General features: G+C 34.1%; 1 protein-coding gene across 1 annotated transcript in view; it reads right to left on the bottom strand.

The window, feature by feature from the left end:
* The window catches only part of LRP1B (LDL receptor related protein 1B), a gene marked incomplete at its 3' end in the record, with an annotated part of 1802496 nt that overhangs the window by 271101 nt on the left and 1509963 nt on the right, over window positions 1-21432 (bottom strand). Inside the window, exons 44-50 of the mRNA XM_082657914.1 lie at window positions 19191-19383; window positions 18433-18558; window positions 14557-14685; window positions 12262-12381; window positions 4665-4778; window positions 4272-4421; window positions 1689-1811 (exon numbers count right to left, since the gene is read on the bottom strand). Of these exons, the coding sequence (XP_082514040.1) occupies window positions 1689-1811; window positions 4272-4421; window positions 4665-4778; window positions 12262-12381; window positions 14557-14685; window positions 18433-18558; window positions 19191-19383 (955 nt within the window). The remainder of the gene's footprint in view (window positions 1-1688; window positions 1812-4271; window positions 4422-4664; window positions 4779-12261; window positions 12382-14556; window positions 14686-18432; window positions 18559-19190; window positions 19384-21432) is intronic.

Here is a 21432-nt window from a genome sequence, read left to right as displayed (position 1 = left end):
CTTTTTCTAACATGTAGGGTACAGATATAAAATAAATATTCCAAGTGTGGTCTAGTCATTTTTTCCTAATTTTTTTTTTTTTTTTTTTTTTTGCGGTACACAGGTCTTTCACTGTTGTGGCCTCTCCCGTTGCGGAGCACAGGCTCCGGCCGCGCAGGCTCAGCGGCCACGGCTCACGGGCCCAGCTGCTCCACGGCACGTGGGATTTTCCCGGACCGGGGCACGAACCCGTGTCCCCTGCATCGGCAGGTGGACTCTCAACCACTGCGCCACCAGGGAAGCCCTTTTCCTAATTTTTAATCTATTTTTGAACAGTTGGAGAAAAAAATTACATCCTAGGCAAGGTCATAAATATGGTGAACTCACCACCATATACATTTGTTTTTAAAGGTGACGTGACTCAGGGGGTTTTAGCTTGATGACAAGCCATCAGTTTTGTACCTATACATACTTAACACTTTGATGTTTTCCTTTCTCTCCCTTGGGAACACTTAAATCTGACTAATAACATCCATATTCATTGGCATGGTGGCTGGTATTTTATTACCAAGTTATGCATTTATAATTGTGTATTCCATTTATTTTCAAAGTTTGTGATTGCTCTCCTCCACTCTTAGTCCATTTATCACCAGGAAACACCCAAGAATAAAATCCTACCAAATTAATATGTTCAAAATGTAAATGACTATAAAAATTTGATTTTTATCGTATAAACTATTTAAAAACTTTGCATTTTTATTTCAAATATTTACTAACATGACCTGTGAAAAGAGAGACATTTAGAAAAACTGAAGCCCAGAAAAAATAAAATTAAAGAAGATACAACCATATAATGGCTTCTGTTCCAGGAAGTATGACTCTACATAAACTATTTGTAAAGTTCTCTGTTAATCTTGTTCAGAATCTGGCTGTAATGTAGAGATATATGGCATCTTAATCAAACAAAATGCACCTTCATATTTCATGATGACATTTACTTTTATGGGACTTTGGCATTTCTTAGACAATCCATTTTTAATCTTTTTTCCTACTCTGTCTATTCATCACAGTGTTTGCTATTTGTGTTAAATGAAGAGTGAATATATGCTTTTTATGCTTTTTTAGGAATTTTTTTGGCCTGAAAATCATAAAATCCATAAATTTTATAAAAATAAAAATTTTAAATGCTTTCTTACCTTGCCAAGTGAAATGAAATGTACACACACAGAAATTAGGATGTGGATAGTGATAGACGACAGTTTGAAGAAATGCAAGTTTAACTATACTATTTAAATCTATACATGTAATTAATAGAAACATTTAGGATAATAATAGTCAATAAGAGGTAGGGAGACTATAATGAGTTGTGTGAGCTAAATCCTTATTTTTCACAGTAGAAGGTAAATACATTAGCATCTAAACTTAATAAGTCAGGAAATGAAGGTATAAATATATCATTTAGATTAATGGAGGTAACCACTAACAAAAATAGAAAAGGTTAAAAGAAAAGGCTGTATGGGAGATTGTTATTCTCCATTATAAGTTCTTCTGTTTTATTTTAATTTTTACCATTTTGTGATATTTAATCAAAATAAAAATTGATGTTAAAATCAATTAGCAATATTTTGTGTAAAATCTCTATGTAAGAGAATATCAGTATATAAATAATAATACAGTTTATAAAAGTAAAACAAGATATAATGTCTCACCACAGTGGAATTCATCAAGTCCATCCTCACAATCTTTCTGACCATCACATACCCAGGTATTCAAAATGCATCTTCCACTAGGACAACCAAAATAATTTTCTTCACATCTGTGTTTGTTTTGAACTGTGATAAAATATAGAATTTAATGTCAAATAAATTAAATTAATCTTAGACTTATGCAATATAGGTAGATATCAAAACAGTAATACTCCTTGAACTGGAAGAGGTAAATAACAAGAAAACTTAAATAAAAAGAGCTGAGCTGAGGACATTAAAGAATGTCCAGGCCATGAAAACCAAGGAAAAGCTAAAAAACTGGCATAGACCAAAGGAAATCAGGGAGATATGATAACCAAATCCAATCTAGGATTGGATCCTGGATCAAAAAGAGGATATTAATGGAAAAGCTTGTTAAATCCAAATAATGTGGAGTTAACAAAAATAAAATAAAACATTTTATAGATGACTATAAAATGAGTACAAAGGCTAAAGAATCGTTTTAGGTGGAAAATATTCTTAATTCCATACTTATGAAAAATAAATTACATTATAAAATCATTAGTAGATTTTTGCTGAGAAAGTGTAAACTTGGTGTTCCATACTTAGTGGGTACATATGTTTTGACAAGATTTATATATGTATTCTCTATTTTAAGGAAGGAAGAAAAACAAGTTGCAGTAGAATCTCTAAAATTGTCATACCTAACAAAAATATCATGAGAATAAAAAGTATCTGTATATAAAATTATTTTGTAAATTATATATTTTTCAGATGTGGAGTATTGTTATTATCATAACCTCCAAGAGCACATAGAAAATACTAGATTTTTCTCTTTATTGGATGTCATTCATCCCCTTGCACCTTCAGGTTTACATAGATTGTGACTGGCTCACAGCCAATCAGGAAATAAATCTTAGAGTACACATGGCATCACACCATAGTGATACATTATGACTATTTTAAGGTAACAAAAATTACCTCCATTCTATTTTTTTAATGCCAACTTTGTAGATCTAATTAAAGATGAAAATTACTTTTTGAAGGGATTCATCATTAACACAAAAAGTCTTGATTGTGCTGGATGTCTTATTTTTTCTTAGGATATTGCCTAGATATAACCTAAGATATTTAGACTAACCTTTTACTGGCTTCCTGTTTGTCTGCCCACCTGTTTCATAAGTGTATATTAATGCCCCTTTCCTACTTCCCCAATATAATCACTATTCTCTATTAATGTTGAAAGTTAGCTTTCAAAATCACTTATTAATCCTAGAAATATATAAAGACTACAAATAAAGTTAAAAATACATATTTACAAGCTTAATAGATACCTAGTTATACTGCCTTCAAAATAATTTAAAAAATTAACTATAGCCATAATGAGATAAAGAATTGTTGCAGAAGAAACATTGGAATAAGAATCTAAACACCCAGTTTCCAAGAGTCTAAAGCAATTTTCTATATTTAATGTTTTATATAATGAAGGATAAATTTTAAAAAAAAAAGAAAAGATGTAGATGTGCAGTGAGCCAGTGCCTCCAGAGAAGTTATCCAGTTCCTCCTAGGATACAGCGAGTCTTTTCAAACCCAAAAGGAACATCACAGAGTGTCACACACTGATGAGCAGTGGGGAAAAGAAAAAAAGGAATCTGCTATTTCCCAGTTAATTGATTGATTATGCACCATTAAGAATAGCAATTCTTTAGAGTAGATCGTGTGTGTGTGTGTGTGTGTGTATTGTATACACTTGTGTGTGGAATACCTACAAATATAATTTCTTAAAATGTTTCAAAAACTTATTACACATCTACTAAGCATGGAAAAAAGTGATTGTAGCAGCAGGGTCAGGAGAAGGAAACAGCCGTATGAGAACACATGTAATGGTATACTACAAGCATATCTACTTTCAGTTATAGTAATTTAACATCTTTCTTTCTGGTATTATTATATATTTCTAAAATTTGTTTCCTTAAATAGTTAGAAAGAAATAGGTTCATGACCTTCTCATGGAAGGCATTCTCCTAAGAATGAAGATGACACTTTTCAGTGCTTGTGTAGGTAACGATGGCTAATATATATAAATATACCAGTCTGACATTGATCCAGTAATGATAACTATTATGTTACCCATACTAGTATGCCAAAAGATTGTGTAAGCTGCATCAAATAGCCTAACTTGACAATACAAGCTGTATAATAACAGGAGTAAAGCCAGTGGTGAGAAACATAGTCTCCCTCCCTTTAGTCTATAGATAGTTTTCTCTCAGTATATACTACTTCTGTGAAAACTTTATAGATTACACATTTTAAGACGTAATCACCAAATTTAAAAGGATTAATGAGGAACTGAACATGAAAAAAGAAATTGATCCAAACATAGAACAGATTTCTCAAGTATCATTCCATAAGTCATTAAAAAATATAAAGTGGCATGTCTAGCACAGGGTGATTATTTTTAATTTAGTCTACAATATTTGTTTTAATCTGAGCCATTGAGTATCAAGAATGAAAATTAATAAGTTTATGCTATACATCCAGCCCCTAAATCTTCAAGGCAAAGACTGTTTTGTCTTCTAGAATTACCTGGGCATTTTAATTCATCTGAATAGTCTCCACAATCATTAGACCCATCGCATATCCAGGTTGGCAGAACACACAGTGAGGTAGAATTACATCTTATGAATCCTGTGGTTTTCACTCCAAGTTTATAGAAATATGTACAGTCCGTATTATCTATAAGGAGGTCAACAGAAAAATGAAAAACACCTCATCTGCAAAGATTATAAGCCTTCTATGTAGGTAATAGAAACAAGAAAAGTTAACCTCATTTGAAGAAGTAAATATGCAATTATCCTACACAACAAGGGTTAATTACATATCAATTCTGGACAAGGTTCAGTGAAGAGTTAGACACTGTTCAATGTAATGCCAAAGGTACACAGGCATGAAGAAACAAAATGTAATGGAATATCTTACTGCAGTTCTTTTCATCTGAAGCATCTGCACAATCTAGGTTCTGGTTGCATCGTGCTGATCTTGGAATGCACGTCCCATCTGCACAGCGGAACTCAACAGTGGCACAGGTTGAAACTAGAAAAACAGGTAAATAAACAAATGGATAGACGAGATAGAAAATGGCTCCCTGCTTAACATTTTGAGTACTTTAATTCTTACAATTTTGTTTGGTTTTGCCTTTTTAACTCTGGGCAGTCAAACTTGACACATAACCCCCAACAACAAGCTTGGGTTAGATGCCTCATACGCCTTCCCCTGTCATGCTGTTCTTCCCTACATTGTAGTACTTATAATACTGCATTGCAGTGTCCTGTTTATGTATCTCTCCCCCCATTAAATTGTAAGCAGGGACCGTGCCTTGTTTTCCCTATCATACCATATCAGCGCTAAACCAACAACAACAAAAAAATTAAATGCTGCTGAAACTTCTCTCTCCTTCCAACTTCAAAATACAAGGTATGACACTAAGCAAATGCCTGATTGAGTGCATACAGAGAAATCCTGATCTGTTTGCTAAGAAGTGAAACATTCACTGCTATGATAAAATGACACACAGACAGAGTCAGAGATTGAGACGGAGAAACCAGAGTATTTGCTTTATTTACTCAAAGAGGGAATAGTTCAGCACTGCTAGAAAGTCATCATGCTAAGTTATCCCCTTTCACATGGCCGTATTACTAACATTTGGTATAGGAAATATGGATTCCTCATGCCAAGAAACATACAAATGTGGTATGACTTGTCTCTGTTGTTGGAAAGGATTTACAAATCCCTGCTATGCTTAGATGAAAATCAGTTTTGATATGCTACCATCATTACATATTCTTTGTACAGAATAGCTTATTCTTCATCATACATTCCTTTTTACTTTGCTTACACGTTCATTACCATATAATGGTTTTCAGCAATATGTTGTGAACAGGTGCATGGCTTGTTTTGTGTTAGATTAACTTAGGTGAGATTTTTATTCCAAATTCAAATTTCCACAGGTTGATTATGTTAATGTACAACCTGAAGGGCTCTATGATTATGCCACTTTTACTAGGGTTGATATTTTAAAGAGCCTATTTAATTATAAATATAAATTATATCAATTGGAAATGGTTAAAATGCTATCTTAAAATATGCAAATTTTATTCAAGGGTGTGTATGTCATTTGTATTTCATAATGCACTGCTCTTATTATATTTAATTGTATCTTGCAATTGTATCCTTATTTGTGTTTAAATGATGATTTGAATAAATGTTTTATTTATAATTTGTAATTATAATTGCTTCACTGTTTTCTTCATTAAAAATAACATCATTTGAAACAGATAATGCCATTATAAGTAGAGATAAATACACTGTTCCAAACAGGAAAAAAGTAGGTATTTTTCTTTTACTCCTAAATAAAGCAAAATCTCTTCCATATTCTTTTCTATTACATTTCACATTCAATATTTTTCAGTGGAAACGATAAATGGAATATATAACAGAAAATAATCATGACAAGCATATACATTTTGTTTCTGACTTTGCTGTCTATCAGCAGTCTCCTATTAAGAGGTTGTGTTCCAAAAGATTCCTCATAATTCTATTATTTAGAAGACAGAATTCATTTCTCTGTGAAACAATATTCTAGATAGTGGTAATATTCCTAGACAAGTCTACAAAGATTTATCTCTAAGCTACTTGATGTGCATTATCTAATACTTGCAGTTAGAGTTTGGGATACCAGAAATCCTAATTCTGAAGCAAAGGGGGCAATCACAACCCATTCCACCATCTCCATCTACCTCCAAACTTCCATAGAGAATCTTCTGTGTACATTGCAGGGAGTCCATCTGGGTGGGTATTGGTGGCAGATAAAGTGAAGAGGCAAATTATGACTACATGAACATGGAGATGGCATGTCAGACTGTTAAGACGACTGGAGATTCAGGGATTTCACAGTAATGGAGTTTCAAAAATGGTGCTGGGGGCTCAGGTGGAAGTAAGTGTAAAGAATGGCTTATAAGAAGAGTGGAAATGTGGAGCAAGTAGAAAACGGTCTTGGATGGAATTCTAGGAATAACAAAGAAACAGAGGAACTCTAACCAGACGAAAAGAAACTATAACTTTAAAGTTGAGAAGAGTGGTTAGGAAATAGTATTTAAGAGAAAGGCAAGGGAAAAAATGAGGTAGGGGGTCAGGAGAACAAAAATAAGGCTACTGAATCTTGGTGAGGAGGGCCTATTAGAGTGGGTGAGATGTGCAAATAGGAACCGATTGTCCCTTTACTTCTAATCCTATCTCTATAGATTCCATGACTTGATACAGAGTTTGGGAACCACTAGAGGGTTAAATAGGGTGATAAGTGGCAATGGAATTGGACATGTCAAGTGGTTGCACAATTCCATAAGCAGCAGGATCAAGGTGGTTGTGGGGATTAACGTCTCCAGCATTTGTAGACAAGGAAAGAAAGTCCTGGAACAGGAGAAATCCATGGGAATAGTGACAATGTCACTTCATAAGTAAGCAAATGCTTCTTCTGCCAAAACCTCTACCTCTCTAGTCCCTCAATCATGTTCCTTTCTTATGTTGCTTTGGTCAGTCAAGTATTGAAATGTGTTTCACCCTCAGGGTGGGTCTTGAGGGAGAAAGGTTATGGGATCTCTAATTTGTCAAGTGAATATGAAAGCCTTCTGACAACTTTTCTTCAGGCTAAAAGTCCTAGAAAAAAGAGAACAGAAAATAATGTAGTCCAAATAAAGGTAACCTGAGTGGGAAATACTAGACTCTTCCCTCCAGATAGTACAAAGGAAAAAGTACACCTACAAAATGTGAGTGGAAATATACCACAGCCACACCAGGAATAGCAACGAGATACAACAAAGGAAGATCTGACAGGGATGGTAGCTCAAAAGTACCAGCAAGAGAGAAAGTAAAACCATTCTTTCCCTCATATAGTTTCTTAATTTTCCTATTTAATCCACCTTATTTTCTCCATATCAGTTAAAATATTTAATCAGGTAGGAAAGGTATAAAATCGATTAGTCTTTCCCTAGTTCTTAGGATGTTCCTTGTAAATAACCTAACTCAACGTTTTCTTTTCCAACTCTCCTACCCAGCCTGTAGCAAAGGGAAAGTGACAAGGAAAAAAATACATGAAATGTGCTGTCATATCTCTTCTGTTTACTTTCAAACCACATCTTTTATTGAATTCACTGCTTAGGCTCTAAGGATATGCGAACCTGGAAGGAATGATGATTTCCTCTGCAGGCACGCTTATTCTTTTCCTTTAGCTTGTTGTTTGTGGAATCTTCAAAGTTTTGCTATGAATTTGGGAAAAAAAAAAAAAAGAAAAACTCACCAGTTCCCTCTCCTCTAGGTCATCTCAGAAGTACTTAGCTCTCCAGTCCATCTAAAGGTGTTCAGATGGCCCAAGGAAGTTCATGTACTTCTCAAAGGGAGTATATTCATCTCAACAGGGAGCGAAGGAGGGACATTATGCACTCTCTACAAATCTATTCACTCAAACTCTGACACAACCAGAAGAGGAATACAGAATGATAAACTTTCTGAACAACTCCTTAGATCCTCACCAGCTAGCCTGATGTCTAAAGCTCTCAGTCATGAAAGGAACTGCTACAAAGGGGCAGTAATAAAAGATTGATGAGGATTTGGGGTTTTGCTTTGCTTCCAAAGGATAGGAAACCAAAAATAATTCCTTGCAATATCCATTTCCACTCTGTAAATAGATTCTTTGACTTGTGGCATTAAAAAAGAGTAATGTTAATTACTATTAACATCTAAATTAAACAAACAAAACTGTAATAGTACCTCAAATAATTTACGGATGATTCCACCATAGCCTCTCTCCACAGCCTATCAAAATCTCTCTGTATTTATTGACATTTTTATTGTACTGTTTAAATTGTGTTATATTTTACTTTATTTACATTCAACAATAACATATGGTTTGTGTGTGTGTGCATATATACATACAACAAAGCACTGCATCCCTATGTTGCACTGACTACAGAAACAAAGAAGGAGTGACTGGAAGAAAAGGCTTGGAGAAATCATTCATTTTTCATTCTTCCTGAGCCTGTTCATGTTCCTTTTCCTTCATTATCTTTTAAGTGCTGTAAGTGTCCATGTGTTTGACGGACACAAATCTGAATTAATGCTTTATAAGAAACTGGCTTATGGAAAAAGGACCCAAGTAAGTCCTTCCTCTATAGCATGAAATGTGCCCTACAAGGATACCATGTGAACAATCTTAATATGAGAGAAAAATCAAATCTAAAAGATGCAAGTGTAATAAGTAACCTTTCATCTAAAAAGCTACCCATTTGTTTATCCTAAGGAAGCTAGTCCGTTTACTCAAATTTATTAATTTTTAGTATGTAATATAGCGTGTGCTTGAGCATTTGCAGTTTCAAATGTACTACATTAGATAGGAAGAAATTCAAGGCATAAGATTTTGTTGTTGTTTCTTAAGATATCCAATTGTCATGATCTCTTTACTATTATTATCACAAAAGAAAAGTTTTGACAGAAACTTGATTCTCAGAGTAGTTCTGTCCCCAAGTATATGGCTGAGACGGTTATAACACAGAAATCGAGAGCTTAGATTTAAAAAAGGGGAAATAACATTTTGAGTTATTTTATTGTTATTCAGCTGCTGATATTGATATCAGTAGGCAGAATGAAACCTATCTACACTTTTGGAAGACTTATGGCTTCAACCAGCCACATAAGAGTTTAATAAACACATATCATGTACTAGGTACTATATTTCATAAACCCAAACACACTAATTTACTTACTGCTTTTCAAAAAAAACGTTTTCCAAGAAAATCCACAGTAACTGATTACATTTCTGTAGCTCTTTTTATGAATTTTGTTTTAAAATCTACTTTCTGTATTTATTACTCAGTTCCTTCACATTCTAGCTTGATATTTTTATTTTTATCCTAGCTTAAAGTTTTCATTATATTCTCCTTTCCTGCTTATAAATAACTAATAGAACATACCCATTTTCTGGTCTCCTTCTAGTTTCCTTTCCTCCTTTCTTCCAAATGCTTATCCATTTCCCTCTACTTACTCCCGTATCTTACTACATTTTATCATTTTTAATATTTTAATATTTTATAAATAATATGAAACAATAGTTGACTTAATTTTCAAATGTACTTGACACTACAGTGTCAGCTTAGATAGTAAGCTACTCAAGTGTTTGGCCAAGGTCATATATAGTCTAAGTCAGCAGAGTAACTTCTCAGTCCTTTATCAGCTACAAAATAATTTGTACACATTCTACCCACTTCCTCAACTTTTTATAGCCTTCTCGTTACAACTGTACTTCACACATCTTTTCTTTACCATTAACCTTTTTTAAAAATAATCTGTATTCACTGTCTTTACTCTTGCACCATTCATATTCTGTTTCAATCCAATGTGATCTGGCTTTTCCTTGCCATTGCACTGAACTGACTCTCTTGAAGGCAAGCAAGAGATTGTCTTCTATTTGCCAATTACAGTGGACACTCCAGTCTATGCATGCCCTCTTGCCTTCTCTGTAATGCAAACTTATCCTCCTTTCTTGAAAAAATAATTTCTTGTGAAGCTCTTTTTATTAGTCCTGTGGGACTTTTCCTTTTTATATTAGTATCTTTCATTTTTAACAGGTCATTCTGATGCACTCCCTTAAAACAACTATTACACCATACATCCTTTGAGCTCTCTCTCTTTAAGAAGTCCAAAATCAATACTTCTGACCTAAACCTACTACCTGAGCTCCAGATCTATATTTACCTATATACCTTTCAAACAGTTCCATCTGAATGTCTACAGGTGCTCCAACCTCAGAATGTGGACTATTCTTATTATCTTATCCCCATCTAACACAAACAAAAGGCACACAAAAATAAATTTAAAAATTAATGAAAACAAAATTTTAAAAGCATACAACACACACACACACACACACACACACACACACATGTATCTCCTCTATTCCCATGCTTCCTCCATGTTTATTACTGCAAAAGACTTGTTATGCTACCTTTTAAAATGCTGTTATATCTGTCTCTCTCCTCTTTATTTTTAGTTTTGGCTGCTGTAACATGCTACTGTTTTGTCCTTCTGATCTCAGTATTAGAGTTTTCATTCTAAAATCATAGGGTTTTTTTCCCCTTTTTTAAACTTTCTGGTGACTGCAGGATAAAGGTCATGTTCTTTAACATGGCACCAAAAAAAAATCTTCATTTCCTGATTCTTTCTTCTAACTTGCCTCATTTTTTTCACCACTCCCCAATATGCAATCTGGCTCTAACCATATCAAATTACTTGCAGTTTTCATTATTGGTCCTTCTACTTGGAATTCTCTTCTATTTTGATCATTCTACCTTATTTATACTTTAAGACTCAGCTTAAATTTAATCTCGTCTATGAAACCTTTCAGGATACTTCCAAGCCCAAAAAAACAAAACAAAACTGTGTTCTTAATAGTGCAATCATAGCACTTTATATTCATCTTCACCTGTTTAAATGACTATCTTTCACTTAGAGTTTGCACTACTTGAGGGCACACACAGAACTCACAAATTTTTTGTCTCAGTCTTTAATGAATTTTACCCAATAAAGTATTTCAATGGATGGAAAGATTTTTAAAGGTAAATTGGTTTGGAAAGATCTGTTGGATCCAGGTTTTAGGAGACCTTAAATGTCAGACTAAAAACTTGTCACTTATTCTGCAAACATTGGGATGCTTTATCTGGGAAGTGATAAAAAAGTAAATGTTTACATAGCATTTACTATATGCCAAGTTCTATTCTAATACTGATATACTTATTTAACTATTGTCTCTTTTTCTTAAAGCTTGGGAAACTGAGCCACGGGTTGGTTAAGTACTTTATCTAAAGTCATGCAGTTAGTGGTGGGGCTGGGGTTCTATCCCAGGTAGTCTGGTTGCTGATGTGTCACAGTCGTTACTATGGTAAAATGTTAAATTGTTTTAGCACGACTAAAAATTCAGATTTACTGCAAAGAGTAGAAACAGGGAGACCAATAAAAGGGCTACTTTGTTAACCCAGGCTCAAAGTAGATTGAAGGGGAATCTATCTCAAAGAATTGGAAGATTTGTTGATGATTGGACATGTGGGTGATAAAACATGGTGGAAGGAGGAACCAAGGATAGTACCAAGGTTTCCTGTCCAATAAGTAGGAAAATGATGAGAGCATGGTTAGGAGAGAGAATTAAGGAATGAAGGGGGACATTTTGGAGCAGTAGATTCAGTATTATACATTCTGGTAGAAATGTCCCATAAATAGGGTGGTTGAACTGAAAAGGTGAGAAAGAATTTTGAAGTGAGCAAAGAAAGAAATAGAAACAGAAAATATAGTCATAATTTTCAGTTGACTCTAGTAACTCCCCTCCAATAGCATTTACCAAAGTATGGTCCATAGATGCTAACTGTTGTTATGTATCAAAAGGGGGAAACCATAGTGCTCTCAGGAACACACTTTGGAAGAGTTTAGGAAACACTTAGCATGATAATATTCCGAGGCTGATACAATATGTGTTTACCTTTACAGTCTAATTCATCAGAGTTGTCTCCACAGTCGTTTCCACCATCACATAACTTGCTGTGAGGAACACAACGACGATTGTAGCAGGGCTTGAAACCTCTTCGACAGCTTCTGTTTTCTTACACAGAAAAGAAAAACACATACTTGGAGGGCTTATAGAACTATTTTTACAAAAAGAAGATCACAGATGATACCTCATTCACAATAACTGGATTGTGGGTCTATAAAACAAGTGCCGTGTGGCATCCAAGTTCTGGGTTAGAATATCTGTGCATTATCAAGTAGTTCATGCGGTAAAAAGCCTTTCTGACTGTTTTAACCTCAGTGATTCATACTCGGAGACCTCGTCAAACTATACTCACATTATTGTTTCTGGCATTTCTGTAAGCTAGCATAGAAATAAACATGTATCACATATTCAAACCTGAAGAAAAGAATCTCTACCTCCAACGCAATAAAGACACACTAACACCTATCCCCTCTCTCCTTTGTACCCCACAAAGATTTTAAAACAAGGAAAAAAGTGTCAAAACATGTATCCCTGAATCAGTGAATCCAAGAGTCACCTACTTATCCATAAATTTCTCTTAGAAATCATCTTAAAATGTCTATCCAAATTTTCTAAGCAGAATAATAATTGCCTCTGAATTCTATTTACCTTAATGAGAGTCTCCTGACATTTTCTGATTTGGGGCAGAAGGTACCACTCACAATAATAATAGCTGCCATTTACTGAAAAGTAATTTTGTGCCAGGCTCTACATTGAGCATATGTAAATGTACATTTGTTTATTTAATGCTCCCAACCATCACCCCATCTAGATTTGCTTGGTAGTGAGAAACTAAAACATAGAGAAGTCAGTACCCTTGTTCATGCTAGTCACACACTAGTATGTTTGGGAACAAAGATTTAACCTCAAGTGTGATTCTAAACTCTGGAATCTATACCTGAAAGTGTCAAACTATAGCCCGCAGGCCAAATGCAGCCTATCAGCCTGTTTCTATATGGCTATGAAGCTAAGAATGATTTTTACATTTTTAAAGGATTGTTAAAAAAATAGAATATGTGACAGGAGTATATATGGCCCACAAAACCTATAATACAAGCTGACCTTTTATAGAAAAAGTTTGCTAACCCCTTCTCACACAAATATTACCTGCCTTCTAAGAAGATAAAAATAATGTGAAATATATTCTCAAGCCAATTCATAATAATATGAATTTGTAAGTTGATTATTATTACATTTTTATATGCTTTAATATTTTCATGGTGTACAGGATATAGCTGTTGATTCAAGCAAACATGTCATTTGAGGTAAATTCCCTAAGATTTCAGTTACATATAAATTATGGACAAATTACATTTGACTGTCATTTTAACCAAGGGTGTTTATTCTGCAATGTAAAAGTGTGACATAAATTTCCCAAAATCCATCCTCCTCTTGTTTTAACTTTCTCTAATATAAGAAAACAAAGGAGAAAAATAGAAGCCAAATATAGCAATTCCAGATATAGATTCCTAAATTTTGCAGAGCATATAATACCGGTACTATTGTATTACAGCACAAAAATAAATCAGACTAATTTAGAAATAATCTGGATCAATTCTATAATAACTATTAATGATTGCATAGACACAAACTTTCAGGAAAAATATTGTTGCGGCGAAGGCAAATAACAGTTGCTTACTAGGGTCCAAAAGCCAGTCTCTACTTCGAAGGGAGAAGGAAAGGTTGACTACCACTTGGTGTCACCTACAGAGGCACAGATGGTGGAATTCCATACTTAATGGGGACCATGGCTAAAGCAATCAGCCTTTGTACCTAAGGACACTAGCTCTGGGACAATCCTGGAGGCAAAAATAGAATGAAAAAGACTTTGATATCAACACAACAACATGCTATTGACTGATGGGGGACTTTTGCTGCAGAAGTAAACCTGCAATATCTACCCAATAACTGATATTTCTGACATATTTTTAGGAATGTGAGCCTAAAACTTTTTGCTAATGATGAATAATGAAGCAGCTCAAAAGACAGGCTCCTGCTGTATTTAAATTTATACTTCATGCATGGAAAACCATGAGGAAATTCTTCAATGAATATCATGTGTTTTGGGTAGGAAATATGGTACCCCATTTGAATAAGAACAAAGCCAAATAATTTGCCTTAGATCTCCATGTTAATGAGAGGCATTAAGGAAATCATACACATAAACCAAATGGAGACAATCACACCAAAAGCTATAAAAAGAATTACATTCTGAAATGAGTAAGTCATACATTGGAAACTCACCACAGTAGAGCAGTTTTTCATCAGATTTATCCTTACAATGAGGAATGCCATCACAGGTGAGCTGGTAATCAATACATTCTCCATTTCCACACTCAAACTCTGAATAAATATTGCAGGAAGAATTTTTAGCTGAAAGGAAAAAAGCCAACGTTTCATACAATAACAAACATTTTTGATGTCATGACAACTGTTTCCCTTAATCTTAATTATAAAAATAAACTAAAATTTATCTAAATATAAAATTAATAAAGGACAGTGGTTTATGGCATTTCTTTACAAAAAAAATTAAGACGGACACTTTTTATTGTGCTGTCTTCAACCTCCCTTTGCAAATTTTTGGGAATTGCCTGACTTTATTTTTCTTTTATGCCTGTTTGTGTATTTTGTTAATTATTTGGTGACTATACATGCATGGAGAGAAGGAGGGGTTTAAATCTGGGAGACTATATTTATGAATTTTGCTTAACAGTGTATGTTAAAAATAAATTTTTAAAAAGAGCCAGTTAAATAAGTTCTGTACATACTGAGAGTGTTTTTGTATTTTCTTATTGAAATCTCAGGTATTCTTCAATACACTGAAAATTTCCAGTATATAGAGTTCTTATCTTTGAATGCTTGAATTTATTCATTACAAATCTCACCTCCAACTGGTCTTCCTCCCCAACTACCTGCTGAAGAAATCTCTGTAGCAGTTTCTATCAATCAGAAGTACTGGAATTGCTGAAATTACTTTCATCAGCCTCTTGCTCTATCCATGGTGAGAAGTACCAGGGAGCAGACCCTCTCTTCCTGCCACACGTGATCAGTACCTACTCCTTGAAATGCATGGGAATCTGTAGGATGTACTGGTGGAGGACAATGATAAACTGGAAAGCATGTGCACCAGATGCTTATGGGCTCCAGTGGACTACTGCCATATTGTCCCACTTCTAAATGTCAGGATTTTTATAAGAAATTAAAAGCCTGAGTTTTTATGTGGTTTGCCCAACTTGTGAGCTTTTCTACAGTTAGGTTTCATCCCTGGAGTGCCAGTATGTTACCCTTGTCTTAGAAAGACCTCTCTTGGGGAAAACAGACTTATTTTTATTCTTAAATAATAGATTTACTAGCAAACTTTTGGGATGCAATGTTTTGGTTGTATTACATGCTATTTGCTTGCATGTACTCATTCCATTGCTTGTTGAAAAACTGTACAGTGAAAGTCAGTCATATTAATTATGTTGGAGGTAATTAGAATTCATTTATTTCTACTAATGCAGGTAACACAACTTAATTTTACAATCAGTTTTTAGGATTTATTTCAGGAATAATTAATTAAACAGCCACAAATACTGTTTAAAGTTTCCAGTGTTTTATTCTTTATTATCCTAGAATTTAACTCATTTTACTAGGATATCTATCTTATCCACCTATTAAAGACTTATAATTTAACTCTTTAAATGATAGCACCCCTCTCTAAAGGTAATTTTATTTTTCTTGGTGCAGTCTAAACTTCACTGGTCAGTAGCGAAGGTAGAATGCCATTTTAGAGGAAGCAACAAGGAATTAAGAATCTAAAAATATCATTAACTTTAAAGAATTACTGTCTTTAAGAAGAGTGCTGACATTACTGCACACAATCACCTTAGATCATGAACTGAACAAAATTCATCCGTTTACTGAGAGTCCATTAGAATTCCTAACTTATTTTGTCTATTTTAAACATATCCTGTTTAATTTCTCATTTCCAGTGAAAGCTAATTGTTATGATGGCAAATACCATATTTTGCTTTTATAATCGTTGTGCCTTTAAGGAAAAAATGAAAATTATTCATGATAAATATGGTTTATCATGAAAAAACAAACATTGTATGAGCACAATTCTTGCTTAGGTATGTTCATTTGAAGAAATAGTATTGAGTACTTTCTTCCTCTTTCTAGAAACAAAAAATGTGGTTCAGCTATCCTCAATTCTCTTACAAGGTAATTGCTTCATCTAATTATATTTGCTATTCTTATTTCTGTTATGGGTTTTAATAAGGCTAGCAACGTTGTGTAAAATGGAATTGCCTAATCTTTCTGTCAAGAGTTATGACAACAAATGGCTTTTCCCTCCTTTGCCCTCGGGTAGGTGTTAGTAAATGGTCCTTCACCCCTGTAATGCTGCCATTAACATTCATAAACTGCTCTGGGTGAACTAATTCAGAGGTCGACACAGATATGCCAGAAACATCCTCATTTCCTAAAGATGGACTTGACAAAAAGAAGCCAAGAGTTACTTTTCCATCTCTCTGCTGGAGCACAGGATTTCAATATGAATGCACAGCGGATACAAGGTACTTCTGTAAAGGTATGTCAGCTCTGAGGAATGCAATATCAGTCTACAGTTCTATGTGAATACAACTATGCTTGTTTAAAACTATAGTTTTCTGTCTGATTCATTCCCTCTCATGAACAGTGAGAAGCAGGTGGCTTAGTAGGGACAGATGTATCTAATCTATTTTTCAGCAATGACAGGCATCCGTTGTATACAAATAAGCCTTGCTGTTCTGACTAAAGGCATTGGTTTACTACTGGCCTGTAGTGACCTGTGAAAGAAACATGAGTGATTCTAATGCATGGCTAAAACTCCAGGCTTACAGATAGCATCAGATCCAGGCCATTATAGCTGAAACCACAAAGGCAAACTGAAAGAGAGAGTTTAAGCAATTGCGTGAGCAATTCAGGGAAGTGTTAGGTGATGAAGAAATGTGGGAATTTGTGGCACGAATTATTGAAATTTGCTGTCTTCTGAACAATTACATCATTCCCTTGTTTTCTTTGGCACATTCTTAAATAAAAGTCTTTTACTTCTTTTGCTAAGAGATGCCCTTTTGGGTTCTGGTACCAATTTGCAAAGTGAGAAAATACGTATATGTTCTTGCATTAGGTGCAGTAGTTTTCAAAGTAAAGAAAACGATGACAAAGTGCTCATATTAAAATAAAGAACAGGCAAAAGAGAACATCTTCTTGGTATATAAAGACCAAAAGAAGACTAAAAATGAAAAATACTGACAGCTTATGATACTAATTTTTATAACGTAGATATATCCAGTCCTATTGATTTTCTAAGATGAAATATATGAGATGAGGATACAGATGAGGAGAAAAAAAATGTCAAAAATTGACACATCCTAAGAGTGAGTTCATCAATTTCCAATTTTCCAAGATGCTTCTCTCCAATCTTTCTTACTCATGAATAGTCTTAATATTAAAGAGAAATTAACCCTTTTTATGTTGCTGGCTAATTTTTCATGGCAGTATTGGAATACTTGAACCCTTATTTATAGTGGAAACAGTTTTGGAAACTTAGCTGTTAGTAAGTATTTACTGTAATGGTACTAATTAAAGATTGTAATGCCTTTGGGAGATATAAACATCATGCAAGGCTGCAACATTACATTTTTAATTAACAGTTTGGAAATGATTACAAATAAACTGTGTGAGCCATTCTTTCTCATTTACATAGTCTGATGGACTGTGAATAGGTTTACTACAAAGCTACTAAGCTACTGCCTATACACTGCTTTATTTCAGCTTTAATTAATTTCGCTATTGACTGAAACCTCAAAGTCATAAACACAAGTTTTCAGATGATCATTGCTTGCAGGTATTTCTCTAGCTAATCCAACATCTTCCAGCCCAGAATCAGGGGGACACAACATTTGTCACTGTTTGGGTTATCATTACCTATCACATGGTGCTATAGGTAGAATGGTAAACTGAGTTCTTTTTAGAAGGGAGAGATAAGACAACCAGGCCTCTAATAGTACAACTTCATAAATATACTCAAAAAATTTCAAGGTCCATGTGTGCCATTTTGAGCAGTTATATCACATTTCAATTATCTTTACTTACTCACACATCTGTTGTCATTCAGCAATATTCGATCCCCCCTGCAGGAACAGTTCACTCTTCCATTAGGAGTTAAAAGGCACAGGTCATGGCAACCTCCATTCAGTAACGCACATGGAGAAAGTTCACCTGCAATGAACAGGTTTTACTGGTGACATTTTATATTGAATTCCTAGTCTATGTTAATATAGATTAACAGTAAACTGTTAGACAGCCTCAATCTCTCAAAAATATCTCATGAACAAGGAAGATTTGGGATTTTTAAACAAATCTAAATATTCCAAAAGATAAGAACATTAAAAATATGTAACAAATCTCTACATTTTCTAACATATTTGTCATTCAATGCACTAGTACCTCTAGAAACCACATGCGTACTGCAGACTGCAATTTTGTAGGTATTCCAGTGATTAAAAAAATTTTAAGGCCAGATGCAAAGCTTGTTTATCAACAAGTATTATTTTCTTGGAAACGATCTGAATGTTCAAAAATATGAGGAGTGAGCAAGTATGAAATAGAAATCCAGAAGCAAATAATTAAAAATGAATTGTTCCTCTGGTGGTAAATTAAGAACTACAAAATTTTCCATAAAACTTTCAGATAATTTCAATATATTAGATAGTCAAAGCCTGAACACTAGCCCCAGAAACAGTAAGAAAACAAAATACAACTAAGTATTACTAAAAACATAAATACATTTTTTGAGAGATTATATAATTGAGAAATATATTTGTAACTTACAAATAAATATTGTAACTTACAGCTATTGGTGTCATTGGCAACAGCTATGATACCCATTGGTTGATGTGGAATATCAGAACGAAGAATTTTTGTATCTCCTCCCGTGTACTTGTTGGAACGCAGGATAGCTCTTCTTCCCCAGTCTGACCAGAAGATATAATTGTCATAAACAGCCAAACTGAGAAAAGCCCCTGGCCCAGACTTGACAATCACCTGGAATAAAGTAAAATATCATATTTTTTTAAATGAAGATATCCTCATCTGTTTTTGCTCAAAAGAAAAGAGATTAAGATTATTTCTGATTATTGAAATAATCAGATAAAAATACATTTCACTAAATGTATTATCATAATGTGTTTATAGTTTATTTTAAATGTCTTAACCATCCTTAGTTTTTGCAATGTTTACTTAATATTTTGCAGTATATTTCTATTTAATAATCATTCAGTTTGTTTAAGCAGCTGTGTCTATTTAGCATTATAAACCAAAATCATCATTACAACAATATGAGACTATTAGTACTAAACATTTATTTATCATTATTAAGAAATCTTTAGATATACAGTAAACACTAAGCTCTCAGAACTATATACAGAATATAAAGTTCAACTGATCCAGGTTATTCCTTTAGGAAGCTTACAACATGAATAAGTTAACCAGATATACATGTATTGGCAATAAAAGTTTAAAAGCAAAGACCAAAAAGTTTCACTCAGACCAAGATGAAGTAAAAGGGTGTAGATTATCCTTCTCAATAAAACAACTAAAAAAAAAAATATATATATATATATATATATATATATATATATATATATATATATATATATAGAAAAATAAAAAAGGAGGCTTTTCAACACATTGGATATCAGGTAAGGAAGGACAGTGATTCCTGAGTAACAGGAAATAAACCAAGTGAGTCCCATAACCTCCACAGTTTATAGCCTGAGACAGATGCCAGGTAGCAACGCAGTGCAAAGAAACCCAACAGAGTCCAGGGAACTCTCTGAGTGGATATAGCTGAGAGTTACGGGAGGGTAATATGGTTAGCTCTCACAAGGCAGAGTGTTGGAGAGAAGAAGGCAACAGAGAGAGAACTCTGGATATCTGCACAGGGTCCTCCTGGAGTATTAAGCACAGTATGTGAGACAGTTACTGCAAGCTGGTGAAAGAGTCATGCAAAAGGATTACAGAGAAGAGTTTCCAAAATTTACATGGGTCCAAGAATCACACTTGTTAATGCCAACCAGACTTAAAATCTTTGTAATTCATGGGACTCTGAGTAGAGTACTTGGAAGGATCTTGGCTCAGCAGCGGGGAATAATTAACCCTAAACTCTGTTCTACTCCAGTCTCTCAAACCTTAACAGCAAATCCTGAAAGGATCAAACTCTTTCCAGGTAGCTTAACTGTTTCCCAAAAGAATGCTCAAGAATTTTAATGGTAATATGTAAAATTTTACCACTAAACTACTATGGAAAAAGAGATGAAAAGTCGCAAATCTGTGACTTCAGTTTCCACCTTAAGAAAGTAGAAGAGAAAATGTAAGTTAAATCCAAAATAAAGGAAAACAAAATAAAAATCAGAAGAGAAAGCAAGGAAATAGAAAACAGGAAAAAATCAGAGGAAAATCAATGAAACTAAAAGATGGCTCTTTGATATCAATAAAATGAAAAACACATAATGATGAAGTGAGTTTTATCCAAGGAATACAGAGTTATTTAACATTTTAAAATCCTATCAGTATAACACACAAAATAAGAAAACTCATATGAAGGTCTCAGTACAGAGAATTTATTGGTTGGATCTAATATGCATTCCTGATAGAAACTCAGACTAAAAATATGAATAGAAATAAAACTAGGAATGAGACAGGAAAAATCATTCTTACTACTTCTACCCAACATTGTCCTAGAATTTCTAGCCAGTATAATTAGGCAAGAAAACAAAAATAAAAAGCATTCAGATTGAGGATCAAAGTCTGATCGATCACCTAGGCTTGCCTTCACCAAGAATCTTGTTAGGTCAGTTTAGTGCATTTGGGGAAGATGTTTCACTTTTTTTTTGAATTTTAGTTTGCTCATCTTAAAGCTGGGGCTGTCCCTTACCTCTGATATTTCCTCTTAGTAATTATCCATCCACTCACAGCCCATTCACTCCCTGGCTATAAATTTCTACTTTCCCTTGTATTTAGAGTTGACCTCAATCCCTCTCCTCTACTGCAAAACCCCACTGCAGTTGTCTCTATATACCTATCCTGATAGTC

The sequence above is a fragment of the Grampus griseus genome, assembly GCF_964374135.1.
Source record: "Grampus griseus genome assembly, chromosome: 7".
Taxonomy (NCBI): Eukaryota; Metazoa; Chordata; class Mammalia; order Artiodactyla; family Delphinidae; genus Grampus; species Grampus griseus.
The sequence above is the reverse complement of the archived record's forward strand: the minus strand, read 5'-3'. Positions and strand labels throughout refer to the sequence as shown.